The sequence below is a fragment of the Rhipicephalus sanguineus genome, chromosome 9, assembly GCF_013339695.2.
Source record: "Rhipicephalus sanguineus isolate Rsan-2018 chromosome 9, BIME_Rsan_1.4, whole genome shotgun sequence".
NCBI classification, from domain to species: domain Eukaryota; kingdom Metazoa; phylum Arthropoda; class Arachnida; order Ixodida; family Ixodidae; genus Rhipicephalus; species Rhipicephalus sanguineus.
Window position 1 is genome coordinate 13825772 of NC_051184.2, and position 24575 is coordinate 13850346.

Sequence of the window (24575 nt, forward strand, 5' to 3'; positions counted from 1 at the left end):
CACCTTCCATTGTTACTACTGATGCTACACTTCACGGCACCATCATGGCATGTCGCTCGGCTGACATTAGATTCTTTTGAATTAAATGTGAAAGTCCTAAAGCAATGACTATAACAGGTTCTCTATGAGATGATAGATCAGTGTTTGACGCTACGGTGCATAGAGGTGGTGAAGTGAGAGCACAACACCTTAACAAATTCGGTACTTTCTTCAGCTCACTCAATGGTGTGTTCTGCTTTCACATCTAGCTGCACAGCAAGTTGCAGTATTTCATGCAGCTTAGCTAGCAAAAGCCAGTGGAGAAACATAGAGATGTTCTACTCCCACACGACTACTTTCGGCATCATGCTGTTCCTGTAAACATACATTGGTACTGTGTGTGTTTTAAGCTAGGAAGAGGGTTTTTAGTGGACAAACATGCTTGGTGCACTGGCTGGCTTCAGTTTTGCAATTATAACGAGCCCTCTAATGTTTGCTCATGTATATCTGCTATGAGCCACAACCAGTAGTAGTATATAAAAATGACAGTTGTGAGCTTGAATTTCTTTTCTTTATTCCATAGCACAACTGATTCGCAGACATCATAAATAACAGTGGTGTCAACCTGTTGATTGCTGTCCAAGCGGTTTCAAATGCATAAAGCATCGATGACTAAACTGCATTTACAATAACTAATCTTAAAGAAGGTGTTACTCAAGGAATTTAGTCAACGATACTTGAAATACGAGCGCGTAACTTAAACAATGAATTGCATCAGTACTCCTCATTGTGCTACAGGAGTATGCACAGCACACATTAAGACAAAATATGAAACTTTTAGCACGTAGCTTTTAGCATTGGCAGCAGTAGACTTGTTATACCGTATTGCACTTCACTCAACATGCAAAAACAAGAAACTGGCACAACCGCATGCATCCAATTCAAGTTGGGAATGTTGTAATGCTCTTCAAAATATGTAAAGGTATCTATTCAATCAAAACATGACAACACATAATTTCACTTGAGTAATGAAGAAAAAATACCTCAGTTTGCCATGGCAAACATTTTCCAAGCTTTGATGATAATTTAGTCATGGTTAGAACCATGCCTCAAGGTGGGACGTTTTGTTTTTCTATTGTTCGATTTCAATGAAGGCATTTGCGTAGTGGTCAGCAATAAATAGACACTCTCACATTAGCGAGGCATGGTACGAGTAGTCATTCAAATGTTCACTAGCCAAGTGTGCACACATATGCACAAACTACAAATGTCAACAAGAAGGAAGCAAAGCTTACATACAGTGGCCTTTACCTTTACCATTTTAACAAGTGCTGTCATATTTAACATCATGAAAGACACAAAATGCAAGAGGGCCACTGTGGAGAAAAGAGCTCTGCGAGTAGGAACCACTTAAAAAGAAATGTACGAGCTGAGCAAAAAGGTGCGTTAAAGCAGGCAGGTTACAAGTAGTGTATTATTTGTTCAGCAAAATAACGGCACAACACCAGTTCCTTTTCCCCTGAATGATAATACAAGATGAGGCCTAAACGTGCTGGCATGCGTGTGAGAAACAAGTACCAAACACAATAGTAATTTTTTATTTTAAACGAGGAAACAGAACAAATTTTGCTGTGAATGTCCAAATAAGTATATTGGGCTCATGTGTACACAAAATCACACATACAATTCATCAAGTGCAACAGCCTACAGCAGAGCTTACCATGCTGACAAATTCAAACGCGGCATCAAATTTTTTAGTATAACGACTGGCATGCGCAATTGCTCGAGATAACCACGTCACGTCACGGCAAATCTGGTCTCTAAAGATAATGTTGGCTCTGATCTATGCTTTGAGTCGAAATTGCACCGATATGAGCCAAACTGAAGACGGTGGAAACGAAAGTATTCGCCTTACTTAGCCCTAAATTGTCCCGTTTCAATCCGTGAGTACTGTACATGCTAGAGATCTTCAAATAAGTAGTTATTACAATAGTGCAAGATTCTACCTAGACTTTTTTTTTTGTGTGTGTGCTTTTTCAGGCTGCACAGAGACACACAAGATTCCTTGTGCTTAATAAAGTCAGTACTGCAGCTTCACTAGTCGCATAGTTAAAGGAGCAGCCATAATCAAAAGATTTCACAAAGTGTGCAATCATTGGACAGTAAACGCAAAGCAGCACACCATTCAGTAATGCTTCATCTGGAGGCGGCAATTTCTTCACAAGATGAAGACAAAATGTAGAACATTTTCATTGCAACACTTATAGCTCCACCGTTGTTGACATATTTTTTGCGAGACAACAGTAGTGCAGGAATCTCTTGACCACCTGGTTGTCTCTCACATATCAGCTCATGTTCTTGCTAATACGTACAGCAAACCTTTCTCCCGGCCCCTAATAAGACTCAGAATGTGAGACCTTGGATATCAGAAGTGAGCCCAGTGCTGTTCACACATGAAATGAGAAGACAACTGATGACTATAAACACATACATACAAGTCTGTATATATACTATTAGGATATTTTCTCACAAGCACTTGACAATCATGTCTTCCATAGCTCCTCAGTGTAAATACAAGGAAGCAAGAAGTAAAATATGGCACGGGGGAAATATCTCAACTGCCACAAGGCATGCACGCTCTCTCGAAGAGCATCTCTCGTTTGCCGACAGCAAGCCCAGCTCTTTGAATGAACTATACTGCCCGTCCAAAGAAGCACAGGCTCTAGACATCGAGGCTGCAGCTGAGTATTTGTTTTTTGTGGACTTAACGTGTACAGAAGCTATCACATATGTTAACAAACAGACCGCTGCTGCAATCCTTGAAAGGGTCCTGCCTGTGTGAAACTGGGATGTTATATATATGGATAATAAATAATAAATTGAATTATTCATATGCTGAACAAGAGCCTGTTGGATCATGCCAATTTTAGTTTGCTGGTTTTTCTTTTAGCAGCTCTTATACAGATCTTTTGTCGATCTGTTTTTATGTAACTGCTGGTTTAAAGAATGTAATTTAGCAATGGTTGTCATCACAGTTAACTAGCATACTGCAAGATGTGGACATGATTATCACAGATGTGCCTGAAGCACATCTGTCCAGTATTGATGCTTCTGAACAATTAAGTTGTAAAATGTGCTTTTGTTCATGTCTTCCGCATACTGTGTAAGTGCACCAATGTAATACTTGCTCCTCTAACATTATCACATAGTTCTGCATGTTCTTCTTTTACTGTTAATTTGTTTCGCACTGTGTATTACATCTCCGTGTTGGATTGCATTATCAGTGAGTTTTATTGGGTGTTTTATTGTTTTTATTTTATTGTTTATTGTTTGCTTTTGCTTTAATATATATCTTTTCACTTTGTGTGCTACCTATGCCCTTCCTGTTTGGGTTCTAACTGAGGCCTGCAGTATGTTATCAATACATGAAAAATAACGATGAGCCATACATTCCATAACAGGCAAAACCAGCTCGAAAAACTTTTCTCTTGAGCAACTATGAGTATACTTTACCATGAACTTAGATAAGCGATTTTAATTATGTGTGAACTTCTAAGTGGGGTTTTAAATGCTAAATTTTCAGTAGCAAAGCTGTACAGCCCACTGACCAAATAATTCCTCTCCACGATTATAGCCCCTGTGATCTTAATTTTTTTAAGGCTGCAATTGAGGTGTGCAAGACTTGAAAAAAAAAGTTGTACGAGACTAGTAGGCACCAACACAGTGACATTATTTGTGTAATCTGTCTAGAGGCTCTGCAACTTCGTAATATTTTGTGTTTAAGGCAATAATTTAAAAGTAAAGTATTGCTGAGTAATTACCAAATATGCTCCAATTTGATAACGAAGACAGTGGAAAATATGAAGTTAGTCCTAGTATTGTCGTAACACGTGTGGATTTTTCAAAGGGACACTGAAGAGAAAAACAATTTTTCTCGTGTTATTAAATTACCCACTAACTACACCTTTGAAAGCACAGCCCTTGACTGTTAACCAGTTCCCGCACCAACTCGCTGTGGCGTCGTCAATAGACTTCGAGAGCACCTGCTGAGACTTAAATAGAACTTAATCAGTGAAAACTAAGCACATTGCCCTTCCGAGAGGTTCAGAAGCTTAACATGCCAAGTTCCAAGATATTTTGTGGACCCAGTGTAGCCAAAATGGACACGCATGGACGTCACTTTGGAAAATTTATAATTGAACCTTTGAGCTTAATTTTCTCTTCTATTAACAAAACTGTGATGGCAAAATTAACGACCGTGGAGTTTTCAAACAACAATCTATCCATCTAAATTAATTCATTGTTGCACTTAAGTGTCCCTTTAAGGCTCCAAACACAAATCAGTAGAATCATCCTCTATGCAAGTTGTAAGCAGCTTTAAGTACCATATGGTGCAACAAACGTTTCATGCTGCTGTCTCTTGACTGCCTAGAACAGCAGCAGAGACAAGGGATGAACGTATAGAAAAAAGATACACTCTGTTCATGTGCTTTTCTAGACTATCATGAATAATCAACTGTCCCAAAATTACCTCCCTCAAGTAGTGAAATTGATAGATGAGAAATGAAAGATTTGATAGCGACACTTTATAAATATAAGTGTGTCAGTCATAAAGGTTAAAAAGCCAGAACTATCATCACCAGAAAATAATATTCAGCCACGCAGGTAGTCCCGAGGGTTTCTCAGAAAGAAGGATTTGCATGATATCCTTAAAAAAGAAAATTATCTTGGTCTAGTGATAGAACGTACAATCAATGCCTTCGTGGGTAGCTAACATCAGGATTAATCAGGAGGCTAGTAGATGGCAGTGCAAGGCCAAGCTAACAACTAAATGTAACAACTGTGACAACAAATTAAAAGTAAGAACTGTTAGTAACAAGTGCTATTAAATGTATCCCAATACGACACCTAGCAAATCTGCCAAGCGGTAGTGTTTCTGTGCATAAACTAAAAGTGCCCCCACAATTTCTGGAACAAACACTGAGCTTTCTGACTTGTGTAACAATGGCGCAGACAACTTGGATGCTGCTCCTGACTTGTGAGAAAGGCATAACCATGAACTGTTCAGCCACAGGTGAGATTGTCATGTTATGAGGCTATTTTTTAATATTGAAAAACATCTTTTCCCAAGTGTAGAAGCTAGCTTAGTACAGTGGGTCACTTGAGAATCCACACGAACCTCTGCTTATTTCGAGAGTGCATGGCACATTTCGAACATGCCAATTTCCAGCCTGGTTGTTATGAGCTTTGTTTCAATAAGATTCACAATATTGGGGACATGTGCTGCACAAAAGCAGATTATTTTTTATTCACGTTTTTCGTTTGTGACACTGACCGTTCTAAAAAGAACTTCACTAACATAGTAACGAGAAAAACCAAGCTGCTGACAGTAGCAGTGATCACACAATCACAGTTATCATACAGTTATGCAAGGGCCAGGCATACATGTTTACACTTGAGGACCCAACTTATGGTACTGCCTTGGCTATGAGTATACCTACAATATTTATTTATGGGCCATGCAGTAAAAATTAAATAAGTAGAAACATTATTCACCCAAAGTTTTAGTAACTGGAAAAAAAGATTCAAGGTAAACGAAATCATGAAAATGAAACCAGCTTTCCTTGCATAGACCACAGCGAGCCTTCTTAAAATGGCATCGGTAATTTTGATCAGGTACGCATTTTCCAGACCAAATTCAAGCATTACTGACACACAATATTGTAAGTAAATATCTATCTCAGTCAAAGTTCTGGTTTCATCCTGCTTCTTAGGGATGCAATTACATGCATGCAATGTTCAAACAACAGTGACAACCAACACGACGGGCAAATCCTGCCGTGCTGCCGCATTGTAGCGTGGCGGAACCACACGCAAACGGCCCTAAAAGAAATGTTGCACCAAATTTTCATTTTTGCCCATATAAATGCGATCATTCACTTGCCAAAAAAAAACAACAATTGGCTGTGAGGCTATCGTGTTGCTTCGACTGCTGTCATCGCTAGTAAAATTGCATTCTATGAGTCTAGTGTGACATGCTTGCAGCCATCTGGCAGGCTGAAGTCAAAACACTTTCACAGCTTTTGCTAGCATTATAGGCAGCATCAAAACAAACTGTTGCGATGAAATGAAGCAAAGGATGATCTTGACATGTAGTTCTTGCTGTTGCGACAGAAAACGAGCAGCAAAATCGAAATAAGGCTGATTAAGGTTCACAGATTACTGCCATGCCTTTTGTGCCATCATGTGGTACGAGTTTCCAGGCAACAAGCGAAATATCTTGATCAAAATTAATGCAAATGTGACAAGTGTCCGTGGCTTATTGCTCTCCACGAGATTTAAAACGAGTTGCTCTCGAGTGTCACCACTGCTCAAGAATTACTTGCATGTCGAAATTACGTTTTTGTGCCAACCTCCACGTAACGTGCAAGTATTCAGTTAAAGACTACCCACCATGGCAGCTTAGCAGGTAAAGTGCTGCTCTGCTAAGCCAAAGGATGTGGGTTTGATTCCCAGCCAAGATGGCCACATTTGAATGGGGGTAAAATGCAAGCGTACCCATGTACAGTCTCAAGGAAAAAAGATTAGCACAAGTGACTGGTGGCTGGAGCCGCAAAATCACGACACGCTCACGAGCACGCCGATAGCGAGATTGCCAAGCACTTTCCATTTTCCAAAGCAGGGGTGGCCGGTGGACCAGCGGAAAGAAGCCCATCTTGCTGTTGGCCCATCCGAAAGCACATATCTTGAAGAAACGCTTGTGCATTGCTTGTCGGCAGATGTTGCTATGCACATGATTTTTTTTCTTTTCTTTTTTTGCTTGGGTTGTGAGCAACCGTATCTTTATCGCGGTTGCCCCGAAAAAGTTTTCTTGGCGTACTTTCCGCTGCCCTGCCCTGCTTTGGAAAATGGAATGTGCTTGGCACTCTTGATATCGGCGTGCTCGGGAAAAACAGCACCGCCTCTCGCAATCTTGCCGCTCCAGCAACTGGTCACTTGTGCCAATCTTTTTTCGTTGAGACTGTACCTAGATTTAGGTGCACGTCAACGAACCACAGGTGGTCAAAATTAACCAGGGGTCTTACACAATAATGTGCCTCATAATCGTACCATGGTTTTGGCACATAAAACCCCAGAATTCCATTCAGTTAAACATCTGCTTTTCTGAATGCAGATATTGCATAGTACTAAGCAAAGCTAACTAAGAATAAAAATGACAACGATGTTAAAGGTTGACTACCGGCTTGTCCTTGAGATGTCTTGGACTGTCACGAAGCAGAAAATTATTTTATTAATATTAAAAAATCCCCTCCTGATTCTGCCTGCAAGAGATAGGCAAAGCAACAAGGTTCCAGCCGGAACAATAGAAGCCCAATACATAGACTAACTGGCAGTAGAAGCACCACCTAGGGCCAATTTTACTACAGGCCTGAAGGAGAAGCTACAAGGATGCCTGTAGTTTTTGTAGGTCGCAGACCACCTCCAAGAGGCAGGCATGGCTCCAGGCCTGAATGGGGCAGGAGTCGGGACAGACGTCCCCATCACGGTTGGTGAGTTCAGGCAGCCCTCGCCAGGGCGATGCCTGGATGATCTGGTAGTTGTTGGAGAGGATCGCCTTCACCTCTTCAACTGCGGCAGCCACCGCTTTCTTGCTGTCGGCCACCTTTTGGGCAAAGTACAGCCTTGCTCTCAGGTAGAAGCCCATTGGCCAGAGCCACTCCTGAAAGACCATATGGATGATTGATGTGCCTCAAGAAAGCTTTCTATTCAATATCACATTGTACTTCATCAGTTTGGCTTATGCTTAGTGTACAGAGACCGACACTTAACCGTGTGAAACAGAAATTTTCATCTTTCTTCCTTGTTTATAATGCTTCAAAAATTTAGCAATACACACAATAAAAAAATAAGCACAGTTAAACTGCAATATAACACACTTCGATCCAGTAGAATCTCATTAAATGGAGCCCGAGGGGACAGAGAAAACATGTTTCATTTAACAGGAGTTTTGTTTAATGATAAAGATGTACCGGGGTACAGCGGTCAAATGCAAAACCAACCAGGCAGCTGTTCCGTTTATGGAGCAATTACATTTAAGCCACACGAGTAAGAGCACTGTGCCTCTTCCCTCACTCCCAGAGCAACAAAGAAAAAGAGCCTGCTGCCGCATTGCATCACACGTTCCACACAGCACGCTTCTGTCATGCACACATTTCATGTGAGCGTCAGATTTTGCGCTTTTGTCATCACTAGAACAGAAGCTTGGGTGAGTTGGTTCATTAGTAAATAAACAGTGCAAAAGACGCGCATTCCACTGTGTACAGTAGCCTCTCATTAAATGTAACCTGAAGGGACGAGTAAAAATATGTTCTGTTTTAAGGAGTTCTGTTTACTGAGAGATGAACGTGTCAGAGGCAGTTGTTCCACTTAAGCAGCAATTCTGTTTAAGAGATTTCTATTTACCGAGAGTCTACTGCATAAGTTAAAAGCCAACAAGGATTTGCTTTAACCGCAAGGAAGATTCCTTCGGTGATGACAAGAGGAACACTTGAAGGGAAACTCGGCCTCCAGGTGGTTCATTCTATTTACTGCACTGTTCTTTTCACACAAAGTACAATATAATCTTGTGTGCATGCTTGTACATTTAATTTGTCCTCTGTGTGGAGGGTATATGAGCAGTTAACCGAATGAGGAAACCAGGACCTGGCACTAAGACTTGGGTGCAGCACTGGGCACTTCCCTGCTTTGGGGAGTACCACACAGAGGCCTAGAGCATTCCAAGCAAAATTATACGAGCATTCATCAAAGATGTCGTCATAAGTAACTATATATATTAGTGCAAAGAAAGCACCTTTTCATCCGACCTTATTATCTTGAAGCTCTGCAGTAAAGGTTGTGGCTGTTTCTCTGCATATACATTCACTTGAACGGTGAATTGGTATATTCAGGCCATTTTTGCAGAAAGTGCTCGGTAGCATAAGGGCTTGTTGATCAGGCCTCAACACATGGCTCCCGCTTTCCAGCCAGACCATCAAATTCTAAATATTTTGTCATGGTTAGTGTTTCTATTTGGAAAGAACCTGAAAGACTTACTTTCCTGAAATTCGATGCTTGAAAAAAGCGCAAAAAAAACCCCCAGCAGCCAGTTCCAAGAGAGATCAGAAAAGCGTTGGCATGTTTCACATTTGTATATACCTTTTCTAAGAAATCCGTGCACATATTGTCTAGTATTACCTTGGCCGACTGAAACTACTGTTGCGTGAAGAAATTAATTGAGCATGTCAAACTGCCCCGCCACGGTGGTCTAGTGGTTATGGCGCTCGACTGCTGACCCGAAGGTCGCGGGATCGAATCCCGGCCGCGGCGGCTGCATTTTCGATGGAGGCGAAAATGTCTGAGGCCCGTGTACCTAGATTTAGGTGCACGTTAAAGAACCCCAGGTGGTCGAAATTTCCGGAGCCCTCCACTACGGCGTCTCTCATAATCATATCGTGGTTTTGGGACGTTAAACCCCAGATATTATTGAGCATGTCAAACTGAAGAAGAAGCAGAACTCACTGGACCCTGGTGGTAGTTGAAGCCGTGAGCACACTTGTAGTCATGAGAATCATTGCTGTTGTAGTAATAGCCGTTGTAATTCATGTCACTGAAAGTATACAAAACTGAAACTCAATACAGTACAACCCCTCTAATGCATTTTTCATGAGACTGTGAGAAAAAAACGAAAGAAGAAGGCCCACACACGTGCTGTAATCAGGAAACATGCAACTCAAACATGCGGTTAAAATTGAGAAAAAGTGCTGCTAAAAAATATAGACGCACTGCACACATCTACCTCAGGAACAGACTGCTTCAAGTATTTCATACTTTACTAACAGTGAGCAAACCAGGTCGTGTGACATCTTGGTGTCAGACACAGCCTAACATTGTATCACATATACAGTTAAACCTCAATTTAAGAAAGTCAGTAAAATTGGCAATCTACTCCAATATATCGAAACTTCGTTAAATTGAAATTTGACCATTTGAGCAAATTATATTCGCCAAAGGAAGTGCTGGAAGAATGTGTCAGTAAAAAAATACAAGGAACAAAAACAAGGTGTACAGTGGGTACACCATGCAAAGTGCAAGGACAAGTTAATACATTAAGAAAAAAAAGAAAAGACTGAGTGGATGTGTCACACAATGTACAAAAGGTTATCAAAAACAATCAATATTAGCACGTATGCAATGCTGCATCATGCAATGGAGCGTACAGTAAGAGAAACACTAAAATAATAATAATAATAATAAACATACAGATACAGCGGGAATGACGACGTTCATCAGTGACTGTAGTATTATATTGCTGAAATGGTGCCAGTGAACATGGTATTGTTATTCTTACTTTTAGAGCACACTAACTATTTCGCTGCCTGTGTATCTAGGTATGTGCACCTCATGGATTATCTGGCAGCAATAGTAGAGTACTGACAATAGCCACACAGGGCAGTGGGAGGTCGTGTTGAGCTCTTAGGTGACATTTCGGGTACAGTACACATTTCCAGCCTCTTGTCACCAGTGTGTGCTTTACGCCACACTCTACACCAAAAAATATTTGCATTGTTGCTGTTCAGCTTTAATGATCACCTGGGATCAAGAGTCTTCATTCCAAAAGGGCCAACAAGGGTCTCCTTCACAACATTCAGAGCGTCCCAGGCCTTTTCAGCAGTGAAAAGCTCGGGTGCCTGGAATGATTAAGGAAACAAGATGTACTCATACAGGCGTAATGCAGACAAAGAGAAAGATCATCAAAGAAATAAGTATAGAAATTAAGAGGACCCCCCTGCAACACCTTTTGAATGCAGTCAGAAAACGCTGCCGATTGGTTGTTAGGGCTCCTGTGAACATGTGAGCCTAAATATTATGGTACCTCACGCAAGAGGCAATTTACAATTTCATATTGAAGACAGCGGAAAATCCCTCCCTCTCCTCTTAGCAGCAAACCATACAGTCGAAGAGACTGACGACGTAGTTGTGGAGACAAACGTGGCCGTTGGTTGAGTTTGGGATGGCAAAAACATCCCTCAATAATACTTCTATTGTTTGCATCCGTATTGAGTTCAAAATTCAATTAATCAAAATTTTTTCCTCCCTATCTTCAAGTACAGTGATAATGTATCTCATTGTTGTGTACGTTTGGTCGCAAGTGACGGTTAATGTTCCAACGTGTTCTAATTTGCAGCATGCATACTCCAATGTGCAATGGTGCTGGCTGTAGTGCACCCGTGTTAACTCAAACACCATATGTGCCCCAGTTGGTCACTTGTCTTGAACTTTACATGAGCACTTACCGATGTACAGCACTCACAGATTGAAACGCAACATCATTTTTTTAGTCTAACAACTGTTATGAGCAATTGCTCGTGATAAACATATCACTTCATGCGCATCTGGCCGCTAAAGGTAATGTTGGCACTCATGTAAGTCAAAATTACACTCGCATGACACGAACTGTACACACTGGAAACGAAAGTGCGTGAATTACTGAGCTCTACATTTTCGCGTTTAAATCCTTGAGTACTGTACATCATCGTTTCCAATACCACCAGTACGTTTGCCAGTGCACGCTTCCTCTTTCCTACGTGCCTTACGAGCTAGGTGCCTTGGCAGACAGAGCTAGGCACTTGGCAGGTGCCTTGGCTTGATGTTTAGTGATTTTAACCCACTTAAAAGTGCACTATATGACGACTATTTTTGGCCACCGTTCATCAGGCATGCTAAGCTGACACAGGACAAAGCCGGTGTGCACTATGTTCTCACAGAGCATAACCAGACTTTAGCACGACAGTAGTTGTTCTTGTGCTGTGTAAGTACCACAGCCGCCACAGGGAGCTGCCACATGCAGGCACGGAGCTCATCTTCAATGCTCAAGCCCATGACATGCGCTGACATAGCTTCCTGCCCCCTTGTCATCCCTCCCTGTGTAGCTTCTGTACTTCATCTCACCACTATCACTCAGCACTACCAAAGCTATGGGGCGTCAGCTTGCACAGCAAAACATAGTTCTAGATACAATTACCTGACATTTCGCAGAGTTGAGACATTTGCACCTGTTTAGCACATGTTACTTCACAGCAATACGTGATATGTTTGTTCTTCATCGCATTTACGCCGTAATGCTTTAATTGTTGTATCAGTAATCGCTGGTAACTGTGGTTTCAAATCAATATGGCAGAGCCCATGCAGACGCGACCGCCCACTTCGATCCAAACTTGCACTTGCTACACGCCCACAGCGCTGACAGCAACAAATAAATGGCGAAATGAGCCATCGCTTTGTGCCATCTCATGATGAGGACAATGCATCAGGTACATTTTCTCGTTACTGGCGAGATCAGCTGTTTGTTCAGCCACGCCTGTTATGCCTAACACACACGGAATTCGATAATGGTTCATGAAAACAGTGCAGCATAGTCACAAATACGTTCAGGGCTTCAGGTCTCCCTTCATTGGAGGGGGGGCCCTCATAAAGCGGCAATACATGTGTGTATATATATATATATATATATATATATATATATATATTAACAATCTTTTCGCCGCAAAACCGATGCTGTGGTGGCCTCAGCGGCTCTGCAACGCGCAGATCGTGGGTTGTTGGAACACGGTGCGAGCTGGCATACCGAAGAATAAACGCAGGATTTCTAGATATATCGGTCAAGATCCACTTTCGCGGTCGTATTATCTAATTTTGGGCAAAAATGCTATCGTACTGAACGCATGAAAATGCATTATTTCCAAGGGATGTTGGCCCGGAATAAAAACAAAAAATTATTAGGCTGAAAAACGTATTATGCAGAATTGTATCAGCGAGATTCCACTGTATATATATATGCTATAGATTAAGCGTTAAGAGAGGTGTTTGCGATGATCACAGTGTAGTGAAGCCAACTGTCTCTAAAACTGGACAAATGCTTATGAATGCTATACAAATACATATATTATTCCGAATGTATTTCGGGCACTCATTCAACGTGTCAATCCAATCAAGCATTAAATGAAATTATTTTGGGAACGATTTTTCAAAAATAACTCGGGATGTAAAAGTTTAAAGATATGTGAGCTCAAAATAAGTAAGATTAGTTGACTCACTGGATTCAGAACCTCAGACACGACAATGCTATATTTTATTTTCACTACCACTTGCCTAATAAAGTAGGCAAAATACACGCGTCTTTGCAATTACAGACTTGCGATGCACAACCAGAAGAATGAAAATTGAGTGGCAAACTAAACAGACCAAGGTGAACCGTTACCGATTCACGAGCACACTTCGCACTCAGGTGCCTCGTGAAACTGTATGCTGTGCCAAGAAGCTTTGTCGAACAGGGTGGTGACCCGTGATTTGAGGAGGCGCTGCCCGTGGTGTTTAGTGTCTCGGTGAATTGCATTCAGTAGTACAACGACACCTGTTTTCTTCTGCTTTGCTGACGCCCCGTCAACCAAATATTCGCGATTAAATCATTCGGAAAATTGCAGAGTATAATTTCCCCGCACAAAGCAATACTGCCAAAAAATTCAACTCTAGCACTTGTCAAATGGATGCCGCAGTGCCACCGTCTGACTGCCGAGAGGGGGCCGGGCCCCCCCTGACTTTAAGCCCTGAATACATTGCTGTTGAAGCATCAGGACAAATCTAAAGCATATACCAGGGTCAGTTTGGAACTTACAGGCCACACAGCGCACGACGACGACATGATAAATTCAAGGCGGAAGGCACCAGCGTCCATGGGTGCAGCCATGTTCTTTTTTTTTTTTTGGCACTGCCGTCTGCTCACTTTACTCACATAACACCTGTGCGCAGACACCAGGGGGACGGTGAGCAGGCGACGCGATGCGGATGAATAGATCCTGAGGAACTTTTCACCCTTCCTATTGGCTAAAGGGCCCTGTAGCCTCCGCAGATGGAGTGTAGTGTGCTCATCATGATGAAAGAAGAAAAAAAGTACTCAGAGCCCGCGCCAAATCCCTGTAACCTCGCTTAGACTTGATGGATTTGAAACATTTTTTATGTCAAGAGATCACAGGCATTAAGCTACTATGGTGAGGTCATTCTATGACTACTTTGAAAGGCGTTGGAGGGCCCCTTTAACCACCAGCCTGGGCTATAGTAAAGTCATCTCACAAATTCAAGTAGGACGTGAAGCATCTCACCATTAATGTAACTTGAAAGGAAAAAAAAACAACACATGTGAAATCAGATTATCATCCAAAACCCACCCAACGAAAAGCTTATGAAGCAGTTCTAAATTTTACAGTATTGCATAGCACTACTCGGTCCCTGCCAGGGGCAAGTTATCTTTTCATCCACTCTACTTTCTTCACATTTATATTCTAATTACTACAAATAACACACCCTATACTTTCCTTGGCATTATTGTCTGTTAGTTCTCATTAATACTGTGTCTAAGAAACAAAAAACGAGCCCTTAAAGGTCACCTTCTCTCCTGCATTAATATCGAGGGTCTCGTTCTGGCAGACTTGATGACTTCAGGTAGTATGCGAGGGATCATTGGTCAGCTGCCAGCTCGTAAAAAGATCACGTGCTACGTGACACCAACAGGCAGAAAAAGAATGTTCCACACTCGCCGTCATGGCTGCGATCAGCACTGACTAACACTCCTAGGGTTTAAATGTACATACTATATACCCTATAAAGTGGACGGGGGGATGGCCGCCGCGGTAGCTTAATTGGTAGAGCATCGGATGCGTTATTCGAAGGTCGCAGGTTCGGTCCCTGCCGGTGGCAAGTTGTCTTTTCATCCACTTTACTTTCTTCACATCTATATTCTAATTACTACAAATAACACCCCTATACTTTCCTTGGCATTATTGTCTGTTAGTTCTCATTAATATTGTGTCTAACAAAGAAAAAACGAGCCCTTAAAAGTCACCTTCTCTCCTTCATTAATAGCACTACACTGTGATTCAAGGAAGCAAATTTGACAACACACTGTCCTGCTGGAACGGCTTAAATCATTCATAAATTACCAATACACCCGGCATGTTCATAAAAATCAAGCACAAAATGAGACATTCTGTCATAACACAGTGCAGCGGCGGCTTCCGAATAACCTCCTACTCTTCTACCTTCAAAATAAACAAACTGCAATAATTTTTGTCTCTGCTCGTGCAGCATGCAAACTGGGGACACAATCCCCATTTGATATATCTAAAGAAACTTCTCCTCCATTCTTTTTTACCTTTTCTGCACTTGGCCTAAGTAAATCTTTGTAAATTAGACTGTGAGTTTAAGACTGCTTACGCAGTCCTTCCCGACATTCCGTTTTAAAAGACCAAGAATGGCGAAATGAGGGACGTACCACCACCATGGCAATTGGAAAATTTGGCCGCAGCTGGTAGTCGGCCCACGGCCAAATGGCACCGTACGAGTCCTTGTAGATCAGACGGCGATGAATCAATTCGGGATGCAAGTCATCATGGTGCACAGGCTGGTGTGCAGGAGGCACCCAAAAACACGGTTCAAAATTTTTCTTGATCAGCGACCCCCACTGGTCAAAAGTCATTACTGTTTTCACACCTGCAAACAAAAAAGGAAAACATGAAAGGAAATCATGCTGCCTGAAAGCCCCTTTGCTGTTTTACAGACACAAACCTTTCACAAATCATGGTTACAGAAATCTTTAGGGTCCCTTGACCAATGCTAAGACGACTTACAGCAAAAGCTATTACGCATCTACTGTATTCAATGCTATTGTTTTAAAATTCCTTTGTTGACATCCCCACTAGTTTTGCATGCTTAGATGGCATGTCAGAACAAACGTGACAAGTCTTGAAACCCGTTAAAATGCATCCAGCAAGTTCACGGATGAATCCATTTTTAAATTCAGCTGTTTTCCTTAAAGACCTCATGATGCTGCTTCTTCATCGCCTAGGCTTCATGCTTTCTCAAAGATGAACTGAACGTCCACCTCACATTCCTCGAGTCAAGCTCTTATCACTTAGGTTTTTTTTTTCTTTCTTTTTTTGACCCATTCGTGTTGATGCCAACTACTCCATACTTTCCGACTCCCAAGACATATAAGGCTTTTGCCTTAATAAGAATCAGATTTGTGCTCGATGAAATAGCAGAGTGCAGTGTTGGAACAACGAAAGATCACTGCACAGATTCACAATACAACACGATGCACACCAGCAGGTGCAGACAGCAGTACAACATGACAGGTGATGGGGTACAATGAACACTCACTCAACAGGGTTCCCTCTAGCAAGGAACTATGGAAACAACTAAACAGGAGACCACTGTGCATGCTGCAGGTCTTCAGCTGACAAGGTGTGCACTAGCATTGTGGCACTGATGACAATAGTATTGTGGTGTAGTTACAACATTGCCAATGTCTTTGTGAGAAAATGAGGGAAGGTGACAACTAAAAATTGCAAAAAGCATTTGTTACTGAAGATAAACAGGTGAAGGGTTGCAGGAAATGAACAACTATGTTCTACTGAACTGTGCTTATGTAATGCTGACAAGCGTTGAGAGCAAAGTAACACAAAGGTGATGTCTGCTGGCATGGCACAGCACGTACATCATATACAAAAATGCTACATGTTTCAAACGCCCACTTTACTGATGATGAAAGCAACTGTAGTACACCAGGAAATGCCACTGGCAAGGAACCCAGCTGTACATAGGCCATGCAAGAGTGAGGTTATCAAGAGTGAATCCAACCTCCCCCAGCAAATTTTCAGTTTGTAAGTATATACAGTTAAAATTCGATATAACGAAACCAGATTTTATGAAGTTCCCGATCTAACAAAGAAATGTCTATTCCCCAGCAGCTAGCCATAGGGTTCAATACTGTTATCAGCCATATTTAACGAAGTTTTTCCTGAAGTAAACTATATAAAAAAAGGAGCTAACTTTTTTTTCCAATACTGACATGACTGAGGTTTTCTCTTGGCATGCGCTATAACACTATAGTCACCACCCTAGCTTTATTATGACGAGACCGCACACCGTGCCAAGTCACAAAACAAAGGATCCACGCTAGGGGTGGCGGTTATTTAGTGTCCTGGTAAATGCTCCCGCAGGACCACTGCAGTGGTTGCTTTTATTGTTTTATGGTTTATGCAACAGGTAGCACTGATTGTTGTCACCACGCAACTTTCTTGCTCGGCCTACTCGCACAATTGCTGCATTATTAATGCGACAGCAGTGAAGAGCTCATTTAGCAGAAATTCCAGTGTTGGGGTCGGCATCGTTGGTTTTGAGCGAAAAATCAGCGTTGTCCATGACTGAAAATTCGAGATAGATGCAAATAAAGAAATAATAAAAAAACTTCAGTTCAAATGGGAATCAAACCCAGGACTTCTGCGTAGCAAGCAGGTGTGCTACCACAGAGCAATGCCCATGCTCGAAATCGCTTCGCAAGAAAACACCACATGAATGTTATGTAGTGCAAGCAGTGACACATGGGCAATATTACATGTGTCAACCTGTGAGCTGTGCTACGAGTGGTTGGTTTAGAGGTCCACCAATTACAAAGCACAAAGGCATAATTAATTGTCAGCAACAGTATCAACAACGAGGGCAGCTGTGCAGGTGCATGTGTTACCTTACGGATGTGCAGTGGGTACCTCGTCAACTCGAAAAAGAAAGAATTACAGCGTAGTGGGTACTTGGCAACAGTACTTGCAGTAGGCATTCTAGGATGGTTTGAAAGGGCCAATTTACAGGCGCACAGACTTGCCTCCTCTTGGTTTAGGTGTCCCTCAAGAAGCGAAGCCAGGCTAGTGATTGGGAAGACAATGCGAACAGGGTCCGATTACGCTATCGTGTTCTACTCTTGAAGGCGAAGCTCAAGCTTCTCCACATCTTTGCATATCGGCAGCCTAGCACAGCTTCACATGACTGTCTGCCTGGCCTGCATCGCCCACACATGGAGCCTCCGATCTCCGGGCGATGTGGGAGGCTCCGTGTCCACGCCGCCCTCCTGGACTTTTCACACGTGTGGGCGTGGGTTAGTGGCAAGTATGATGCCGCAATATTTTTTAGGTGCCGTTTCTCTAAGATCGTAAAATCGCTTTCTCGATTTTACCAACTTCCCAATTCAACGAAATAATTCAAGCATGATCACTCTGTGAAATCGAGTTCCAACTGCGTGTACATGTGCACAGACACACAGTCAGCAACTTCCCCCTCCCAACCGGCTATCGCTCTGCAGCTTCACAACACGTGACTGTGCTCTCCAATGGTGGAACCGTGCACGGCGTGTGGAGCTTTCAGGAGGCGAGATGGGCCATAGATACAATCAGTGTAGGATCAAGGCAAAGAATTCTTCTAGTTTGAGAAAAATTGCACTCATACAGTATGTATGAAGCATGTACAAAGAAACACCGGCATAATAAACAGATCACCTGCGTTTGATAAGAAAAACCACTCTATGCCTTACTCAGGGGTGAGACGGCTGAAATTGATTTGGGAGCAGTTTTTGGAGCAGCAAAATTTCGATTTAGGAGCAGAAGAACCCTGATTTGGAGCAGTTAACGGAATTTTTTGTCATCTCAGGAGCTTGAAAAACAGATCTGTAGCAACTTGGGGGGACAAGTACATATTTAAATTAGCCTAGGATAGACGTAACACTGAAGCAGCCTTTGGAGAAAGTATCACCAGGTATGAACTACACTACCTCTTTAAATACAATGCGACTTATCTAGCGTAAGTAAGAAACGCATGAAATAATTGAAAAAAAGGTTCTGCAAACTAAATTCACCTTATAAAAATTTGAAAAAAAAAATAGAACAAAAAGAATGTGATTGCACAAGAATTGCAGTTACATAGCAGTAGGCCTTTTTAAGATCAGTGATATAATTTAGCAGATTACTGCTTTCATTTTTATTGCAGTAGCAATTATATGGACATACTGAAGAGGTTTTTGCCGTCGGCATCGCAGTCATGTTTCGTATAAAGTCCAAATTGATAACGTCCCCCGCGCATCTTACGTTTTACCCTTCGGTAAGAGCGCGCGAGCGAGGGCGACGAACGCGGCTGAGGCAGAGATGAAAAGAGCCGACCGATCCCTGTTGCACGGAGGGCGCATGCAATAACATAACACCGTGCATGCCAGGCCTGCCGTTGATTGCTACTCATGCAGAGAGGAAACGCGCCACCCGTCTTGAAGGAGGACAAAGGAACACGAGGGTTCAAGCAGCAACTGTGGACTGACTTTAAGGGCGCAGCCGCGATTGCTGGCGTGCGCGCTATCTCGGCTGGCATCACAGACGGATCGTATAAGTGCTGTGATCTCAACGCTTCTCTCCTTTAATTGAGCAGCCGTATTCTCTTACACCGGCGTTTTGTAGTTACGCAAGATCGGATCCATAAGTGTTACTTAGCTGCCAGCCTTACTTCGAATAATATTACAATTTGATGATATCGCATTCATTGCTTCACTTGCGGTGAAACTGATTTTTTTGTAGATCTGCTTATTTAGCTTTTTAAGCTTCTCCAGAGCTTCCTGTAGGCTAGTGTTTGTAAGGAGGACATCGCAATAAGCGCCTTCAGCTCGGCCGTGCGGTTCCATGGCGTAGTGTCAAACCTACTGCACGCTTTGAACAGGTGAGAACAAAGGCGGGCTACCGCTGTTCGCTGCCCCCTCGTGCGGGACCGCCTTCGAGAGTGCGGCGTGGGCGCTAAGATACCTCGCCACACTGATTATCTCATAAAGCTATCTCGCACTGACTATCGCGTACGGTACTGCGAGCATAGCGCCATTGTAAGCGTACTGCACGCTTTTTTTGGGGAACGACACAAAGGTGCTTCACATCAGTCCGCTGCCGGCTTCGGCGTGAAAAACCGCCAGAGCATCGCGGAGACGCGCCGCATGCAGGAAGCTAGTTGTCGCCGTGCTGATGCAACAAGGGTAATGCCTCTCCCATGCACGGTATGGGTCCTAACAGTACAAACACTCCCACAGTAAACGCACGCGTAGGTGACCACATGCTGCAGCGTGGACGCGAAAATCATTGCGATTGGAGGAACACGCTACTCACAACGAAGAACCTCAGAGCCATTCCCGCTACGCATGCCACTTGTTAGCGCCAGAAGGCACAGCCTAGCAAGAAGCAGCAGCATGCTCGGGGCACGGCAGAACATTTTTGGGGCGCCACGCATATTTACAACCCAGAGGAGGTTATGGCAGCATCATGGGAGCCCTCATTAGAAAGGTGCATAGAAACACGGTTGGGCGCCTCTACGCGTTTTGCAAACGTCTCATTTTCTTGGTATCCCAGGCACTGCTATAGGCACAAGTTGGAAAATCATGTTGTCAACTCAGCCTCTTTTCTCAACGAAGCTGATGTGGGCATAGAAATTCTGGCTTTCGAGGCTGTTTTGGAGCAGTTCGGTGCAATTTTTGGGATTTTCATGCTTTTGGAGCAGCTTGGCACAGGAAAACGAAATTGTATCAAAAATGCGTAATATGCGCAGCTGTCTCACCCCTGCTTACTGAGATTTAACAGAACAGACAAGAAAGGAATCTGGAGTGCACTAGCTAACAAGTTGCACTGAGTTTTCTTTTTTTTTTCCCCTCTTGGGAGCAGCAGTTCCCTTGATTCAAGAGGGGCATACATACCATCAGTTAGCGAGCTGTTAACAGGCGAAGGTGCATGCAGCTGCACAAGTTAGTTTACAGTTACAAATAAGAACAGAATGAAGGTTCACAGCACTAGTGTGGTCCACTGCTCCATACATACATTGGCCTTAACACAGTGGAAGTAGCACATCATCCACCAACTTGTATAAGATGTGCTATTAGTATCAGTGTGGCCGTACCATGCTCAGTCTTCTCCACTGCATTGTATGGGTAGTAGCCGTCCTTGTACATCTGGTCCAGCCAACGCAAGGCAGATTTGCAGAGACCTACCAGCTCCACTGCAGACCCATCTCTGCAGAAAGGAAAAGTCATTGCACAAAGCCATGCAAAGAAAATATTTATGTCTGTTTTCTAATCTCCTTGTAGGCACGCAAGCCCAGCAGTGCGCAACCCACACTAGAGCTTCCAACCATTTACAATCAAACCTCGGCATAACGAACACTGATACAGTAAAAGCTGGTTAATTCGGATATTACGCGACTGGAAAAAATGTCCAAATTAACTCAATGCCGAATTATCGAAAGCATCAAGGAAACAATAAACAAATGTCTGTTATACATTAATACATTTGTATTTTCTCGAAGAATACGAAAATGTACTTATTTTGCATAAGAGCAGTGCAAAGGCTGCAGTTTTCGGCATCCTGCAAATTCTTTCACAATGTGACCACAGCGCAAGACTCCCATTTTTAATTAGCCTGAAATGTGTGTTGCACCCCTCTTTTATTACTGCCACCGCCACGCACACGTGATATTTTTTTTCACTGGTATAGTGGCCGGCAACTGATCATTCGTCGATCACAACTTAGCAGAGTTATGCCAGCATGCGGACCGCGGCTAAAAGCTCTTCATCTTCAACAGATGAGGGTCAAATTAACGAGGTTTTACTGTGTAACAAATTACCGGTTATAATGAAGTCGTCATCCAACGGCGCCATTCTACTGGCCTTTCATTTCAAGCATCACAGTGTGACGTCGTCATTTGGTGCTGCTATAAAAGAGGACTGGCACGTTTTCGTCCTCGTGGGCATGACGGACCCAAAGCTGCCACGTCACTAAACGGAACGCTTCTCTGCTTGCTGCAAGTTAGTTCCCGTTCTAGTTCAATACGTAGTGATTGTCGAGGCTTAGTGGTTCTGCCGTGCCCACGGCGTTGTTTTGTAATGGCGTGTGAATGTCGTTCGCAAACTACTAATTTACGTCGATGTCTAGGAAAACCCAGGATCTACCCAGAAGGAACTGTACGAGCAACTAATTGAAGGTCAGACAGAAATTTGTAAGGAACTAATGAAAATTAAAACTCAATTTGCTAAGCTAAGCTGAAAGAACAGATGCTCGACCTTAGGCATACTGTGGAAAATATGGCATCTGAGCGCTTGGCACAGAATGAGAACGCTGATCACGTGCAAGCCACATTGAAATCATCTGAAGACATGATGTCTTTTCAAACTAAAAAGCTAAGATACCTTGAAGACCACAGCAGACATTCAAATATAATTATTCATGGAATACCTGCGACCTGAGTAGAATCAGAAGAGGAACTAAAAGACAAGGACATGAAGGGTATTTTTCAAGACAAACTTGAGGTTAAATGTGAATCTATTGGGTTTATCCATCGACTTGGTAAGCAGGTGTGGGAGCGACCTGTAATAGTGTACAGACGGGCCCACTGTTGAAGGGAACACTTGCGTTTCGGGTATGTCCGGATTTCGCTCTCCTACAAAAGCATAATGGCTTAGATTTGCATAACACTACTGGTGGTTGACAGTTCAGAACCCTTATGATAGACTAGTGACACGCACGAACAATCTTTCCGCATCCACTAGCCGTTAAGGGGCCAACAAAATGAAAGTTGCTCATTCGAGTGTCCCCTTTAACAGTGGACCGTACTGTACCTGCAAGACTTTACAGAAAAGAAACAGATACTGAAAAACGCAATCAAACTCAAGGGCTCAAATATTTTAATTAAGAATGATTATTCAAAATCGACGCTAAGAAAACACAATCTGCTTTAGAACAGCACAAATGCCGAGGTAGAACAAGGCAAAAGAATCAACCTAATACATGATAAACTATAAAGATAAGATAAAGATAGAGAAAAGGATATGTACTTTCGGGACGAGGTGAAACACGGCGGGTGAAAATGACCCGCTACAAAAACATTGTCCCTCAACAGTCGAGAACCTGACGTGACGTGCATGTGCACGACAAGCATTTTCATCCACTTAACTTGAATGCCCGCAGTGTTGTGAATAAAATCGAGCCCTTCGAAATTCTACTGCTGCATTACGATCCTCACATTACCGTAATAATTGAGACGCGGTTACATAAATGAGTGAATGATGACGAGATTTTCCTGCCTTCCTATACGCCTTTTTGTAAGGACAGGCAATCAAGGGGAGGTGGTGTGGCCATTGTGATCCAACACAAATTTGACGCTGTCTTGCTGGAGGACGTATCGAACTTGAATGTATCTGCATTAAAGGGGCCCTGCAAAACTTTTACAAGTGATCATCGAATGGCTTCGTTCAAGGAGATTATTGCTTCACGAATGAATTGCCACAAAAATCTTTAGAATCCGACACAGAGGAGGTGTCTCTGGGTGGCTCGCGTTTTGTTGCAGTGTTGGCACATATCCGTGGTGTGTACCTCCGGGCAAACGTGCTTTGCCTCCTCTGGGACTGTGCGCCACCGCCGGGTAACCAAGAAGAAGCAATGCCAACTGCCATCAGCAGCAAGATCATCAGCCGAGAGCCAGGCAAACGAAGAGACGTGGTCCAGCACGTGCTTAGCATCTTGGAACGCCAGCGGCCGAAAGCGGCGCCCCAACGGGTTTGACGCGAGTAGGTTGCTGCTCCGGGACATTCGAGCACGCGAGTGTCTCGCTTTAATTCCCCTACCCCTTCCCCCCTTTATGCCGGATCGTCAATGAAGTTGTTTCACTCACTCAATAGAAACCGACACATATGAGCGGAGTTGAAGAAATTTGTTGCACACTTTGAGTGCTTTCTCTTTCGCACCAGTGAGCGCGCTGTAAGCTACGCAGGGGGGAGATGACAAGAGTTCATTTGTCAGCACACGTCATGACCTTGGGCACTTTCTTTTCTTTTTCTTCGAATGCACAGCTTACTTTCAGTGAGATCATGAGAGAGCGAGCGGGAATGTCGCGCCATCCCGCGGCGGCCGCACTAACTATGCAGCTCACGATGCTCAAGTCAGCCAATGCCATTGGACTTTGGTATCATGGCGCAGTCATTTGGGTTTGTGGCATCATATTTGTCAAGAGAAGAGGGAGCAATTCCTAGCCGACTTCAAGAATAATAAAGCCCAGGGTACCCCAATGCATTATCAGGGAACTAAGCTAAGTTGGCTTTAGATTTGGTACTTACAGTGAAACCTCGGTGATACGAATCTCATGGGACCACCAAAATATTCATATCATCCGAAATTCGTACAACCAGAAAGCATGGAAACTTACCATGCGACAAAGGAAAGCTGGCGTACATTTTCATTTATTGTTCTTCAGGGCCGCAAGAACATCAGGAAGAACCCTGAATAATTTTCAGTTAAGTTTTTAGGTGTCGGCAATCCTACCAGCACTCGTAAATATACGGCCCCTACGCGCGTATTTAATTAATGAACCAGGTGCATTGTGACCTGCGACAGCAGTAGCCCCTTCCAAATTTTAGTATGCTTTTTTGCATGACACCCAAGTACTGCAGCGAGAGTAACAAAAGAAGCGCTTTGAAGCGATGGATCAAGGCCACAAAATTACAGAACCACGGTCCTGTGTTATGATGCTGTTATCGCGGAGGTGTTGGGGATGTTTTTCGGGAGATCTACGGCGGTGCCCGCACAACTGCGACCTCAACGGTCGCACATGTTGACGTTGTGAGGCCTGACTCCTTCGCCAAGACCGTCCTCGCCTTCTTTCAGTCCTCG

General features: G+C 43.1%; 1 protein-coding gene across 1 annotated transcript in view; it reads right to left on the minus strand.

Annotated features, from left to right (window-relative positions):
• Positions 1-536: 536 nt before the first annotated feature.
• LOC119404628 (glycogen debranching enzyme) overlaps positions 537-24575 on the minus strand; it is an 87185-nt gene continuing 63146 nt past the window's right edge. Inside the window, exons 18-22 of the mRNA XM_037671199.2 lie at positions 20815-20927; positions 15344-15561; positions 10609-10706; positions 9538-9625; positions 537-7699 (exon numbers count right to left, since the gene is read on the minus strand). Of these exons, the coding sequence (XP_037527127.1) occupies positions 7421-7699; positions 9538-9625; positions 10609-10706; positions 15344-15561; positions 20815-20927 (796 nt within the window). The 3' untranslated portion in view covers positions 537-7420. The remainder of the gene's footprint in view (positions 7700-9537; positions 9626-10608; positions 10707-15343; positions 15562-20814; positions 20928-24575) is intronic.